Consider the following 14749-nt stretch of genomic DNA (forward strand, 5'->3'; position numbering starts at 1 on the left):
TAATTGCTGTAAAGAGTATCTTGATAATTTTCTATTGTATGTATACAATGCAATTAAGAAAATTATTAATCTTATTAAGTATTGGGCATTTTTTCTATGTGAACGCTGGCAAAATCGAATGTTGTCTAGGTTGTTTTCTATCCAAGTGGGATGACACCAGGAAAAAACGGCCACTAGATGGAGCTGATGAACATAAGGAATATATACAATACCGTATATAGTATGTGTGTGTGTGTGTGTGTGTGTGTGTGTGTGTGTATATACATGTATACATACATTTTGTTATGATCATCAGTTCCATCTAGTGGCCATAATGCAATATTTTCATGATAACATTTTTCTTATGAATGAAACACCCGGCTTGGAGAGAAAATAGCCCAGTACAGTCGATTGTGACGACATTCACACAAAACAAATGTACATGCAATATTGCAGGACAAATAACTGCACCACTAAGTGAAATAAAGTAACTCTGCTAAATAAAAACTGATTTTCCCAGCTCAGTGAGTGAAACTGAATTGGCTTTAATGACATTTCGCAAATCATAAAACTGGTCATTTTGTGGCAGAATCAATTCAGCAGAAATCACTTTGCTCATCCTGAGCCACCATCCCGACCACCTTGATCCGTTTAGTGGTTACTGTTAGTTTTCTTGGATATCCCTAAGGAGTACAGACCACCTCCCGCTATGTTGGGGAGAAGAGGAGAGGGAGAGGTGATGGTAGTCCTAACACACTTCCTGTGCTAGAGTCTACAGCATTGCTCCTCCATAGATGAAGTACCGAGAGCGTTGTCACAATAGAAAAAGAAAAATGTTACAGACAGGATTAAGGGGACAACATTCTGAAAACAGAAAACAAATGCAGCCATCATGTCTGAGGACTGTTCGCCTGCCATGTATAATCTTGGGTTAGGGTCAGCTTTGACAGAACAGAACACTACAAAGCGGACTTGATTCTAACAATACTTATTTATTTTATTAATAGGAGAAAATAAACATTACTTTGGACCACCGGTGCCGAATCTTCCAGAGCCTGCATGGATCCGAAGGTGAGTACATGGTCGGAATTGTATTTGCATGCAGGAGGAACATTACTGAATGATCATAATAACACTTGAATACCAGCCTGGATGATTCCCTTCATTACCAGGTCATTTTTTTAGTTCCATGATAGCTTGACTGGCAATTACTTGGTCATGCAATAGTGTACACAAATACATTTAATGTAATTTTTTGAGACAAATTGAGTTTTATTTGATTTTATTTAATAACTACTGATTTTTTTTTTTACTATATTTCGCATGATCATCAGTTCCATCTAGTGGCCATAAGTGGTATTTTCCCAATTGTGGTACTTCAGGCAAATACTGCAATATGGACACTAGATGGAGCTGGCGATCATAGCAAAATAAACAGTAGACACATGGTGTTTATTCAGAGTGGATGTCTAAATGCTGAGACATTTGAACAGTGATTTTTTTTTTCTTTATAAATAGACACCCCCAAAGGCGTTTTATGCTTTCAAATGTTTAGGGTGTTTATATTCCCTGTGCTGTTTATTTGCCTTACCTTGTAATGATGGGCTCCCATATAAAAGCTGCAGTTTGTAGTATCATGACTGATCGATTCCCCTATGTTTGTGCATTGCTTGAGCCAACTTCTCCCTAGGTCCCTACTTCTTCTTCCAGGGCACACAGCATCCAGGGCATGTGTTGCGATCCACTCTGTGTTGCATCACAAATGTGGGAGTGCTAATGTAAAAAGAAAAATCTTCCAGCTGCACGGTGACCTCTCTGTGTGTCTGTGAAAGTTCTGCCTGCTGTGTCGGATCTAATTACTGTGTAGTTCTCACCTGCAGAACACCAGATTGAGAGACCCAGGGATTGTGGGATATTTAGTTTCTTTAAAGGAAATGTCAGTTCTCAGACTACAGACAGAGGTCATGTATTAACCTGTGCAGTGCCATGCTGCATGCCTCATGTTTTTACACAAACTGCTGACACCAGAATGTGAAGATTTACTCTTCTATAGGATGTGCATACAGGGCAACAAATGACACCATAAAAGAACATGATCAGTGCACATCTTATGCAGGTAAAAAACACAAGGTGCAGGTAGGAGGGGTTTAATGCCTTTAAAGTTTGCCAATAGTGAATTCTGTTATCTCTGAATACATACCCCTCATCCCTACTCACTAATAAAATACACTTGAAGCAGACACAATGCTGTGGTGGCTACACGTATCTTATATTGTGCTCAGGTATTTCATGCTTAGCCCGGCCCATGCAGCACCAGGATTGGAGGAAGTGCTCGAGAAGCCATCATGTTAGGACGGACAGGCCATTTTATTATAAGGACTTTTCTATGATGACAAAGGAGTTTCCCTTTAATCGGTTCCTATTTCTTTTAGGAGACGTGGTGATGAAGTTTGAGAACGGACGAGTCAGAGCGCGGAATCTCGCCTACGACACGCTTCCTGTTCTGGTGCATGGCGATGGGCCTACTAAGGTGGGAATCTATGCCTTATGTCAGATATACACTATATTGCCAAAAGTATTGGGACGCCTGCCTTTACACGCACATGAACTTAAATGGTCTTAGTCCGTAGGGTTCAATATTGAGTTGGCCCACCCTTTGCAGCTATAACAGCTTCAAATCTTCTGGGAAGGCTGTCCACAAGGTTTAGTAGTGTGTCTATGGGAATGTTTGACAATTTTTCCAGAAGTACATTTGTGAGGTCAGGCACTGATGTTGGATGAGAAGGCCTGGCTCGCAGTCTCTGCTCTAATTCATCCCAAAGGTGTTCTATCCAGGGTGAGGTCAGGACTCTGTGCAGGCTAGTCAAGTTCCTCACCCCAAATTTGCTGATCCATGTCTTTATGGACCTTGCTTTGTGCACTGGTCCAAATCATTTGGTGGAGGAGGGATTATGGTGTGGGGTTGTTTTTCAGGGGTCGGGTTTGGCCCCTTAGTTCCAGTGAAGGGAAATCTTAAGGTGTCAGCATAGCAAAAATTTTGGACTATTTCATGCTCCCAACTTTGTGGGAACAGTTTGGGGATGGTCCCTTCCTGTTCCAACATGTCCAACATGACTGCACACCAGTGCACAAAGCAAGGTCCATAAAGACATGGATGAGCGAGTTTGGGGTGGAGGAACTTGACTGGGCTGCACAGAGTCCTGACCTCAACCTGATAGAACACCTTTGGGATGAATAAGAGGGGAGACTGTGAGCCAGGCCTTCTCAACCATCATCAGGTCCTGACCTCACAAATGTGCTTCTGGAAGAAGGATCAAACATTCCCATAGACACACTCCTAAACCTTGTGGACAGCCTTCCCAGAGGAGTTGAAGCTGTTATAGCTGCAAAGGGTGGGCCAACTCACTATTGAACCCTACGGACTGGCCATTAAAGTTCATGTGTGTGTAAAGACAGGTGTCCCAATACTTTTGGTAATATAGTGTATGTATGTGTATGAGGGCCACACATATATCCTGCCCATTAATGAGTATAGCCTTATAATCAAAATGTCCCTCTGTGCCAAGTTAGTGCAAAATAGCTATATGAAGTTGGCAAAACCTTCAAGAGAACCTGTCTTTTAATAGGCATCTGTAATGATTTAAATCTTCACTCTTGGTTCATTTTAAAAGTACAGCTTTATCATTCAGAGATTGCAGGATTTTTTTTTATTTTTTTACCATATATCTGTATTCTCTCCCTGCCATATCGGTTGTATCCATTTCTAAGACCATCCAATCTCCTCCTGAGCTCAGTGCTGAACAGATTTAAAGACTGGCACATAAATAAGGATTGGTAATTGGTCATTTTACCTCCTCCAGCAGCCCGGAGATGGTGTCATCTATTAGTCCTACACACAGACAGCAGATAGGTCAGCCTCCATAGGGGCCATAAGCTGGCCATAGATGTATTGAAATTTAGCTGGTTCTGCAGAGGCTGGCCAAATTTCGATTATTGTGTGGCTGTCCGCTGATTGACTTTTGGCAAATGGGTATGTTGGAAAACACATCGATCAGTGGCTGCAACCGCTGAACAATGTATTCTGACAGCTCTGGGTCTTGCTGTCAACATACAATTTCCCAGAGGGGGAGGGGGATTCCTCCATTTATAGATTTATTTTATTTCTATTTATTTTAGGTACTTACCGTATTTATCGGCGTATAACACGCGCCGGCGTATAGCACACACCCCAAGTTTAGGAGGGAAGTTTAAAGAAAAATACTTTTAGGAGGGAAGTTTAAGGAAAAAACTTACATTTGAAGTGTGTATCTGCAGCCTTGCCCAGTGTCCAGCCTTGCCCAGTGTCCATCTGCAGCCTTGCAGTGTCCAGCCTTGCCCAGTGTTCATCTGCAGCCTTGCAGTGTCCAGCCTTGCCCAGTGTTCATCTGCAGCCTTGCCCAGTGTCCAGCCTTGCCCAGTGTTCATCTGCAGCCTTGCCCAGTGTCCAGCCTTGCCCAGTGTTCATCTGCAGCCTTGCCCAGTGTCCAGCCTTGCCCAGTGTTCATCAGCAGCATTGAACAAAATAGCAGGAGTATCGATTAATTTGAATTATTGCGCCACTCGTCTCGCAGTCCCGCCCATTGGCCCGGCTCCTATGATGGACACATCACCGGTCCAATGACGGGGCTAGGAGGCGGGACTGCGAGCGGAGCATAGCTGAGCCGAGTACACTCGGCTCGGTCTTTTTCGGCGACGCTCGCAACTCTCCCACTCAGACAGCAGGGAGGCGGGACGGCGTCACTACGAGCGCAGCCGGGAAGAGCCAAGCCGAGTACACAGTACGCTCGGCTCGGTCTTTTTCGTCAACGCTCACAACTCTCCCACTCAGACAGCAGGGAGACGGGACGGCGTCACTACGAGCGCAGCCGAGAAGAGCCGAGCTGAGTGTACTGTGTGCTCTTCTCGGTTGTCTTCGGCGGCTTTACCCCTCACAAACAGGGGGGATCGGCGTATAACACGCACACACGATTTTCCCCTGATTTTAAGGGGAAAAAAGTGCGTGTTATACGCCGATAAATACGGTATACATGGAGTAATCTGTGTTTTGTTTTTGTTTTTTCTTTTCTTTTTTGTTCAGCCCACTGGGTGAACAAGAAAAGAATACTCATTTGTGGTCATCTTTACAGCCTGATGCTGACCTATTGGGGTTGAAAACTGGAGAGTGCAAAATCTGGTGCAGCTGTGCATGGTAGCCAATCCGCTTCTGACTTCAAGTGGTTCAGTTAAGCTTTGGCAAAAAAAAAAAACCTGGAAGCTGATTGGTTCCTCTGAAGAGCTGCACACAAATTTGCACTCTCTAGTTTTAGTAAATTAACCCCGATATGTCTGCTCTGACAGGGAGAGAATACGGGAAGTAAATAACAGTACAGCTATCCCTGAGAGGTAAGGATGCACTATTATAAATGTGTGGCAATTCAGATTATTACAAATGTCCAGATAACGCAAAGTATATCTCATTCTGTTGGGAATTTATGTTTATAAACAGGAGAAAACATTTGACCAATTTCCAGCCCCTATGAGTGCAGGTTATGTAGATTATTGGTTCTACATGGTTGTGGCTAACACTTATGTCTCTCAATCAGCTTCTGATGAATTATCTGGGGAATTACATCCCTCGGGTATGGACCTTCGAGACCGGCTGTGTCGTCTGTGATGAAGGCTTAAGGAAACTTTCTGAATTTAAGGTAAATAAATGACCATTACTCCTTTTTTTTATTGTGCCTTTAGTGAAAAATCCAAACCATAACAGCTGATTTCCAGGCAAAAGTCTAAATACACTGATGACATGAATATATGAGAGCTGTTTTACCTGCCAAAGGATTTGTATTTCTGTCCATCCAGTCCTGAAGTTACACAGCTCTGCCACACAGCACAGACCCCTCTGGTAGGGCAGGAGACCTAATTTTGATCTGCTACAGTTGAAATGTAATGCCGCGTACACACGAGCGGACTTTACGGCAGACTTGGTCCGGCGGACCGGACTCCGTCGGATAATTCGATCGTGTGTGGGCTCCAGCGGACTTTTTTTCCCCAAAACTTCGACGGACCTAGAAATGAAACATGCTTCAAATCTTTCTGACGGACTCGAGTCCGGTCAAAGTCCGCTCGTCTGTATGCTAGTCTGACGGACAAAAACCGACGCTAGGGCAGCTATTGGCTACTGGCTATGAACTTCCTTGTTTTAGTCGGGTCGTACGTCATCACGTACAAATCCGTCGGACTTTGGTTGATCGTGTGTAGGCAAGTCCGTTCATTCGAAAGTCCGTCGAAAAGTCCGCCGTGTGTACACGGCATTAGTAAACCCACAACAGTGAAATCAGTCTGTATATGCAGTAAAGCATGCTTGTTATACTTACTGTGAAACCAAAGGGTCGGTTCACACTGAGGCAGCACGACTTGCAGCGCGACTGCCACAGGCGACCCAGGACACGATTCAGCGGCGACTTGCAAAACGACTTCTGTATAGAAGTCAATGCAAGTCGCCCCCAAAGTTGTACAGTAACCTTTTTCTAAGTCGGAGCGACGCAACGGTTCCATTGTACAGAACGGGACGCTACTTGTCAGGCGGCTAGGTCGCCTGACAAGTTGTCCCAGTGTGAACCGAGGCTAAGGGGTTAATCCTCTGCATTGTGTAAAAAGGCGGTTTGATCCTGTCTTTTCTGATCTTCCCCATCTTACAGAGTCCCCAAACCATCTCTGGATAGTACAAAGGCTAGGGGACAAGCTGCACATGCTCAGTTTGGTGTTTATTGCTATAGAGTTTTTTCTTTTTTTCTTGGGTACATGTGATCAGCACAGGGCCAATCAGCACTATCCAGACAGAGGGTCAGGGGTCCTGCATTCTCAAAAGACAATAATGGGAGAATGAAAACTCCTCCTACAGGCTTTAACCAGACACTGATAGAAGTCACAAGACTGTTATATAGTGCTGATAAGAAAATGTATTTATCAGTTTATATTTACTAAAACGATTGCATTTCCATGTTCTGTGTATTGTGGGAGATCAGATATAGTAAATGCAGGGTCCTGGGTTTAGTAACACTTTAAGTAACGCTTGCAGATCGTGTTCCTCGCCCAGCCTGTGACGGGACGGTGAAAGGAGGGGCAACAGATTGATTACCTTATCTCTCTGTGACTCTTCTCTCCCCTCCCTATCATCTAGTCCCTTGTTGGCACATGCGCACTGGAGATAAATTGATTGGCCCCTTGTGTGGCCTCTTCCTCTTTCAGTCTGAGCTCTGCTGTACAGGGACTGCAAGAGGCTGATACCCACGTCACATTCAGGCACTTACACTGCTAGCATTTGAAAAACTTTATTAAATGTATTTTGTTTATTCATTTACTAAACATATTAATGCATTCAATTATTGCATTTAGTTTATTAAAATGTATTCAGTGTTTATGTATTAAATTGTATTTATTACATTTTTATTTGAATGAGAGCAATTGATGGGGAAGCACATGATCTGGTCTATTCCTTGCTCCTGTACATCCTCTGGCAGCTGCAAAATGGCAGTTGGTACTGTCAGATATTAGGTACCTAAATGCTGCAGTTTGACTGTTCCTAAACATTTTTTTATTATTATTTTTTTTTTATATTGTGGAACACCTTTTCTTCTTTTTAACTTGACATATTTATTGCTCTGAATCAACTGATCTAACCAGCTTACTCTGCTTTTTTTTTATCAGACGGATGACTCCTTCCCATTGGTTGTGATCGGTGTTTTCATCGAGCAGCCCACGCCATTTATCTCCGAGTTCTTCAAGAGAATCACTAGCCTGCAGTACCCCAAGCAGCGGATCCAGCTGTATATCGCCAATCACGTGAGTATGACCCTGTTGTTAGAATGGAGACGGTGCCTCCTCCTTTGCTCGCTGCTCAGCCGGCAGATGTAAACTTGCAGTGATTCCTCTCTGAAGCTAGGCTTGCTTACACATGAAGAATCCAGGCTCATCTGTGACATTCCTCACTGCTGCTACATGCCTGACAAAACATTTCCCAGCATGCCTTAACCTTTTGTTTCCTGAAAATCCAGGAGCCCAATCATCAGAGACAAGTGGAGAAGTTCTTGAAGGAACACAGTGCAGAATACAGCCTAGTAAAATACATTGCGCCAGAAGAAATGTCAAACGCAGCGGATGCCCGCAATGCTGGAATGTATGTTTTTTTATTTTTTGTTTTCTTTTATATATGTGTAACACAAAGTAAACCTATATAGTCTATACAGTTTTTGCAATATACCTATTATGTGATGTGATCAAAGGGGGTAGATAAAGGGGGGGGGGATATGGGGGTTCAAAACATCCCTAGAGTGTCTATCAATGGTGCAGGCTCCGCAGTTGGCTAGATAGCCTCAGATAACAAATCTGTTTTCTTTAGCTTTTCTGATTACATTGAAAAAGGGCCACCTCAATAGAGTACCCACACGCACCGCCTAATTGTTCCCCTTTTTAGTTCCCAAGGCTGAACCCCCTCCCCCAGGAAAAAAAATTATCTTTGGCCTTGGATGTGAACAACATGGAAATAGTATTATTGGCTGGTTTAAACGTTATATATATATATTATGGCCTCTGCTTCCTTTAAAGTGCTGTATGTAGATAATTCACCATTTATGTTTAGCTAAGGAGTGGTTTTTACAAGGTTGCTGCATACCTCAGACAAGCCACTACTGAGAGAATCTGCAAATATGTATATATTATACAGTTTCGAAAATATGAAACAGCAAAAGGATCACTTTCAGCTGAAATCGCGCTCTCAGTTTAAATACACTGTAATAGCCATTAAAATTATATTTACAGTAGAACTATAGGCAAATCTTTTTAATTTTGGATAGAGGGTCATAACCCCTGTTAGATTTTTTTGTTTTTGCCATCTGTTTCCCATTTTGGAGATTTGCCTTCACTTCCTGTCCCATAGCCAAACACCCACAAAATAAGGGAGTTCCTTGGGGACCCCCAGGTCACCAGAATGTGTCCCTATTGGATGATTTCCCTCTATTGCTTTTCCGGGGACAACCCACAATTTGGGATTTTCTCTTACTTTCAGTTTCAATGATTATGGTAAACGGGGCAAATAGAGAAGGTAAATCTCCTTAATGGGGCGCAGACTGCAATAAAAACTGAAGGGGTTCTTGCCCATCTCCACTCCATCCAAAGCTAAAAAAACAAAAATGCCTTTAATTACAGGCATATCCCGCTTTAAGTACCCTTACTTTATGTACAGTCTCGAGTACGCACACATTGGCGTCTATGGGAAATCTTGGTCAGCTTGACATGGCACTGCTCCCGAACTATAAGTGACCGGGACACCAAACTTGGGGAGCAGCGAGAGGGGACCCAGGACTACAACCTATCTGATTTTAGGGTCAGCCATCTTGCCTAGGAAATCAGTTATGTAAAAGAAAGGGTGTATAATATGGCTTGCAAACACACCCGCTCAGCGCCAGATCAATCCCACAGTTCTATGTGCAGTGCTTGAAACTAAAGAAAATAAACATAACACTTTAAAATATAATACTCAAACTATTAAAAAGTAATGAGCAGCTGTTTAAAAAAGAAAATGACATAAATACAGTAGTATAAAAGTCTAGCAGTCAAACGCTGGAACATTAAATACCAAAAACAGCGCTAAAGTAAAAAAATCCAAAAATGGTGTCACAGCACGTGGCCAGAAACACAGTTGTAAGTCTCTTTGTAGAAGGTGATAATGAAGAGAGTTCAAAGGTTTTTACAGGTGTAGAATCACTGATGTCCAAGCATGCACCTTTCACCAGAAAAATAAACGTATTCCACCACGTGATGCACACTCCCCCAGGGGGTCAAACTCACCAGAAGCCGCTAATAACAAAGCATTGAGTAAAGGTAATCATCATCCACATCAATACTAGGTCCTCCTCATCAGCAGGATCCACTGGAAAAGGGGCTCCATATATATCATAAAATACAAGAGTAACACCACATAGCGTAGTCCTGTTTATTAATGTTAAAATCTCCTATACATCAGCGGTCCCCTTAATCCTAACTACATACATTTTAACAAAGTAAAACAAGCAGATAAAATGGCCCAGAGGGCGCTGTCACCATATCCAGCCGTCCAGGATGGGGTGTGTGTTTCTCTGCAGACACCGCACTAGCTTCCTGGTAGATGGTAGTGAATGGTGGAGCGCAAGGGTCACTTCCGGGTTGTCATGTAGGTCACGCCCTGACCGAGCAATCAATCACCGCCAATCGCTCGGTTCTTAGAGCGCCCTGAGCAGAAAGCTGTCACTGGCTGTCTGCTCTGCCCCTCCTTGCTCACTGGGCTGTGGAGCGCTCCCGATGCCCGAGTCTGTGACATCAGCCGACAGCGAACTGCACTCCTGTGATCCACAGGAGAAGAACAGCTAAACGAGCTTTGGCTATACTTCTCCTTTTAAAGCTGCCCTCCAGCCTTCCTTTCAGTCTTATACAGTTGCACAGGCTCCTCTTCCGTACTGAAATTACTTACTCTGATTTTGCCGCACACTGTGAGCTTCTCACAATGTACTGTAGTAGCTGCAGCAAGTCAGACAGGGCCCGCCTAATTTTCTGTCTGGGAAAACGTCCAGCATCATTTCACTCTTTTATCTCAGCCTGTCTGGAATTCAGTTGAGTCATGGAGACTCTGAATCACATGTGGGTGTCATCTAGGGTGGTCTGCATGCAAATACAGCCTGCCTAGGAATGCCCACTCCTCTGTTTTGACAACCACTTATCAAGGCATTTTGCTATTTGCATAACTCCTCCTAAGAGCCAGTCCACTGCTTCTATAATGGCTATTGAGAAGAGTACTGATGCAGAGTGCTTTGATGTTTTCAGGTATCTATGTACAGTACCTTGCCGGCCCCTCCCACCAGCCATCTGCTTATCTGCCTGCCTTGCATAGAGAACCTCAGAGACCCAGTGATGACTTCATTGGGCTTAAAATAAGGTATCTAATGAAAACAGAGAGGTTTTATTGAATAGGTTGTATTTTATATATACAATTTTAAAATAAATACTAAATAATAAAATAATATAGTCTTATTTATTTTTGTATTTTATTAGCATGCTGGGGGGGGGGGGGGAGATATGAGCAGATTAAACTTCAGCTTTATTAAAACCAGCAATGTAAGACCATGTGATGCATATATATATATATCAAAACAAAGTTAACAGTAAATACATTGGTTATATTGTACTGTGGTGTCCTTGTTTATTAATAATGTAACAAACTTTTTCAATAATTTTTCGTTAATTACAAATGTCAGAAAGCCATAAAACCACATATAGTCACATTTAGACATGTCTACAATAAAACCGTAACACAGGAAGTATTAGTGAAGAAAATGGTGCTCAGGACTTCTGACAGTGCCAAGGTTGAGTGGTCTTTGCTGAAAGAGTTTCAAAGAGCCAACCATTTATTGTGTCCCTCTCTGTCCTAAACCTCCCCTTCCCAGGGATTATTTGACCGATGCCTTGGCACCCAGCTGCACAGCATCCGGGAAATGAATTAGGAATGCAGGTCATTTTTTAATTGCACAAAATCCTTTTTAGAACTATGTACTAAAAGATTGTTCTGTAGATGTAGATTGTTCTTCTAAAATCACATTTAGTTTAGCCACTTCCAGACCGCCGCACAGCGATATACGTCCTTACTTTGACGGGGGGGATATCGTTGTTATGGCAGCAGCTAGCTGCCTTAAGCCCAGTATCCTCATGTTTGGCCAGCAGTCCGGTTTCTGATAAGAGTGGTCTCTGCAGCGGATTCGCTGTGAGATCACTTATATCGGCGTCGGGAGAGGGCCGACCCCCCCCCCCCCCCCCCTCCGCTGCACTTGGCGATTGGATCTCCACCCTGGCTGGGCATGGAGACGAGTGAGGGGAAGATGACCCCCACCCGTCTCCATAAAGACGCAGGGCGGAAGCGTCGTCAAAACGTCACTTCCGCCCATAGCTCTTAAAGCGCCATTTTTTTAAATGACATTTTTTTTTTAATTGCATTTATGTGTAAATAAGAGATCTGGGGTCTTTTTGACCCCAGATCTCATATTTAAGACGTCCTGTTATGCTTTTTTTCTAGTACATGGGATGTTTACATTCCTTGTAATAGGAATAAACGTGACACCATTTTTTTTTTTTATAAAAACAGTGTAAAAATAAAAAATAAAAGGTAAAATAAATAAGAAAAAGTTTTTTTTTTTTTAAATGCGCCCCGTCCCGCCAAGCTCGCATGCAGAAGCGAACGTATATGTGAGTAGAGCCCGCATATGAAAACGGTGTTCAAACCACATATGTGAGGTATCACCGCGATCGGAAGAGCGAGAGCAATAATTCTAGCCCTAGATCTCCTCTGTAACTTAACACATGCAACCTGTAGAATTTTTTTAAACATCGCCTATGGAGATTTTTAAGGGTAATGCCGTGTACACACGGTCGGATTTTCCGACGGGAAATGTTCGATGGGAGCTTGTTGTCGGAAATTCCGACCCTGTGTGGGCTCCATCAGACATTTTCCGCCGGAATTTCCGACAAACACAATTTTAGATCTGGATCTCAAATTTTCCGACAACAAAATCCATTCTCATAAATTCCAATCGTGTGTACACAATTCCGACGCACAAAGTTTTACGCATGCTCGGAATCAAGCAGAAGAGCAGCACTGGTTTTTGAACTTCATTTTTCTCGGCTCGTTGTACGTGTTGTACGTCACCGTGTTGTTGTCGATAGGAATTTCCAACAAGATTTGTGTGACCGTGTGTATGCAAGACAAGTTTGAGCCTACATCCATCAGAAAAAAAAACATGGATTTTGTTGTCGGAATGTGCGATCGTGTGTACGCAACATAAAAGTATGTCGCTATTCCACGAGTGGGTGCAGTTTTAAAGCGTGACATGTTGGGTATCAATTTACTCGGCGTAACATTATCTTTCACAATATAAAAAAAAATTGGGCTAACTTTACTGTTGTCTTATTTTTTAATTCAAAAAAGTGTATTTTTTCTAAAAATAGTGTGCTTGTAAGACTGTGGTGTGACAGAAAGTATTGCAATGACCGCCATTTTTTTTCTCTAGTGTGTTAGAAAAAAAATGTATAATGTTTGGGGGTTCTAAGTAATTTTCCAGCAAAGAAAACTGTTTTTAACTTGTAAACAACTCATCTCAAAAAGAGGCTTGTTCCTTAAGTGGTTAACAATCATATTTGTCTATGTATTTATACCCTGATAGATTTTATTTAATTTTGTACTTTTTTCCCCCTTCCAGGGATATGTGCCGACAGAACCTGGAGTGTGAATATTATTTCAGCATTGACGTGCAGGTGGTGCTGAAAAATGCCAGCATACTACAGACACTCATAGAACAGAACAAGTATGTTGTGGTTATAACATTATCCCTTTAAAGTGAACCTATAGCCGCCGTTGTGATGATTAAAGCAGTGCTCTGCATAGGTCTAACAGGTCACTATGTCTCCCCTCAGGTCCATCCTCTCCCCAATGGTCAGCCGGGTTCAGGAATTTTGGTCCAATTTCTGGGGGGCGCTGAGCAAAGATGGGTTTTATGCCCGATCAGAGGATTATATCGATCTCGTCCAGAGAAGGAGAATGTGAGTACATTTACGGGTCCTTTGAGCAAGGATTTCAGGGCAGACCCAAAAAGTGATATTTTATTTTCTAGTTAGAGCCTTTTGTGCTGAGTCTCCTGGCCATAATTTCTGACACTCCTCCCACCCAACTTTTTTTTGTTCCAGTTCTTCCTATTACTATTTTCATATTCTTAAAAAAAATCCAACAGGGATGGTGGGAGCACCTTATATTGGGCACAGCAGGTGTGCAGACCCAGGAGCTCAACACAGGGATGGTGGGAACCCCTCATAATAGGCACAGCAGGTGTGCAGACCTAAGAGCTCAACACAGGTATGGTGGGAACCCCTCATATTAGGCAAGTGTGCAGACCTTGGAGCTTCATAAACAGAAGTGAACTAGTAAATATATATCCAACAATCTCACATACAGTCATGTGCACAGAAAACAGTATGATTAAGAGCCATTTAAGGCAATTGGAAAGTAAAAAATGTCCTAAATAAAATAAAAAAAAAAGTGACTTGCAACAATGGATAACCACATACAGTGGGGAAAATAATTATTTGATCCCCTGCATATTGTGTATGTTTGCCCATGAATCAATGGTCTATATATATTTTTTTTTTAATCATAGGTGTATTTAAAATGATAGAGACAGAATATCAACCAAAAATCCAGAAAAAAAACACATGATACAAATGTTATAAATTGAGTTGCAGTTCAGTGAGTGAAATAAGTATTTGATTCCCAAGCAAAACATGACTTAGTACTTGGTGGAGAAACCCTTGTACGTAAGCACAGAGGTAAGACGTTTCTTGTAGTTGGTGACCAGGTTTGCACACATCTCAGGAGGGATTTTGAGCCACTCTTCTTTACAGATCTTCTCTAAATCCTTAAGGTTTTTTGGCTGTTGCTTGGCAACTCAAAGTTTCAGCTCCCTTCTTAAATTTTCCATAGGATTAAGTTCTGGAGACTGGCTAGGCCACTCCATGACCTTAATGTGCTTCTTCTTGAGCCACTCCTTTGTTTCCTTGGCGGTATGTTTTGAGTCATTGTCAAGCTGGAAGACGCATCCGCAACCTATTTTCAGTGTTCTGGCTGAGAGAAAAAGGTTCTCCAAGATTTTACAATACATGGTCCCATCAATTGGTCCCT

At 42.5% G+C, this 14749-nt stretch overlaps 1 protein-coding gene across 1 annotated transcript in view; it reads left to right on the top strand.

The window, feature by feature from the left end:
* Nucleotides 1-14749, top strand: part of PLOD1 (procollagen-lysine,2-oxoglutarate 5-dioxygenase 1) — a 53545-nt gene that overhangs the window by 19036 nt on the left and 19760 nt on the right. Inside the window, exons 6-12 of the mRNA XM_073603180.1 lie at nucleotides 987-1050; nucleotides 2412-2509; nucleotides 5601-5702; nucleotides 7708-7842; nucleotides 8055-8176; nucleotides 13278-13382; nucleotides 13492-13617. Coding sequence (XP_073459281.1) covers nucleotides 987-1050; nucleotides 2412-2509; nucleotides 5601-5702; nucleotides 7708-7842; nucleotides 8055-8176; nucleotides 13278-13382; nucleotides 13492-13617 — 752 coding nt within the window. The remainder of the gene's footprint in view (nucleotides 1-986; nucleotides 1051-2411; nucleotides 2510-5600; nucleotides 5703-7707; nucleotides 7843-8054; nucleotides 8177-13277; nucleotides 13383-13491; nucleotides 13618-14749) is intronic.

Source organism: Aquarana catesbeiana, linkage group LG10, assembly GCF_042186555.1.
Source record: "Aquarana catesbeiana isolate 2022-GZ linkage group LG10, ASM4218655v1, whole genome shotgun sequence".
In the NCBI taxonomy this organism is placed as follows: Eukaryota; Metazoa; Chordata; class Amphibia; order Anura; family Ranidae; genus Aquarana; species Aquarana catesbeiana.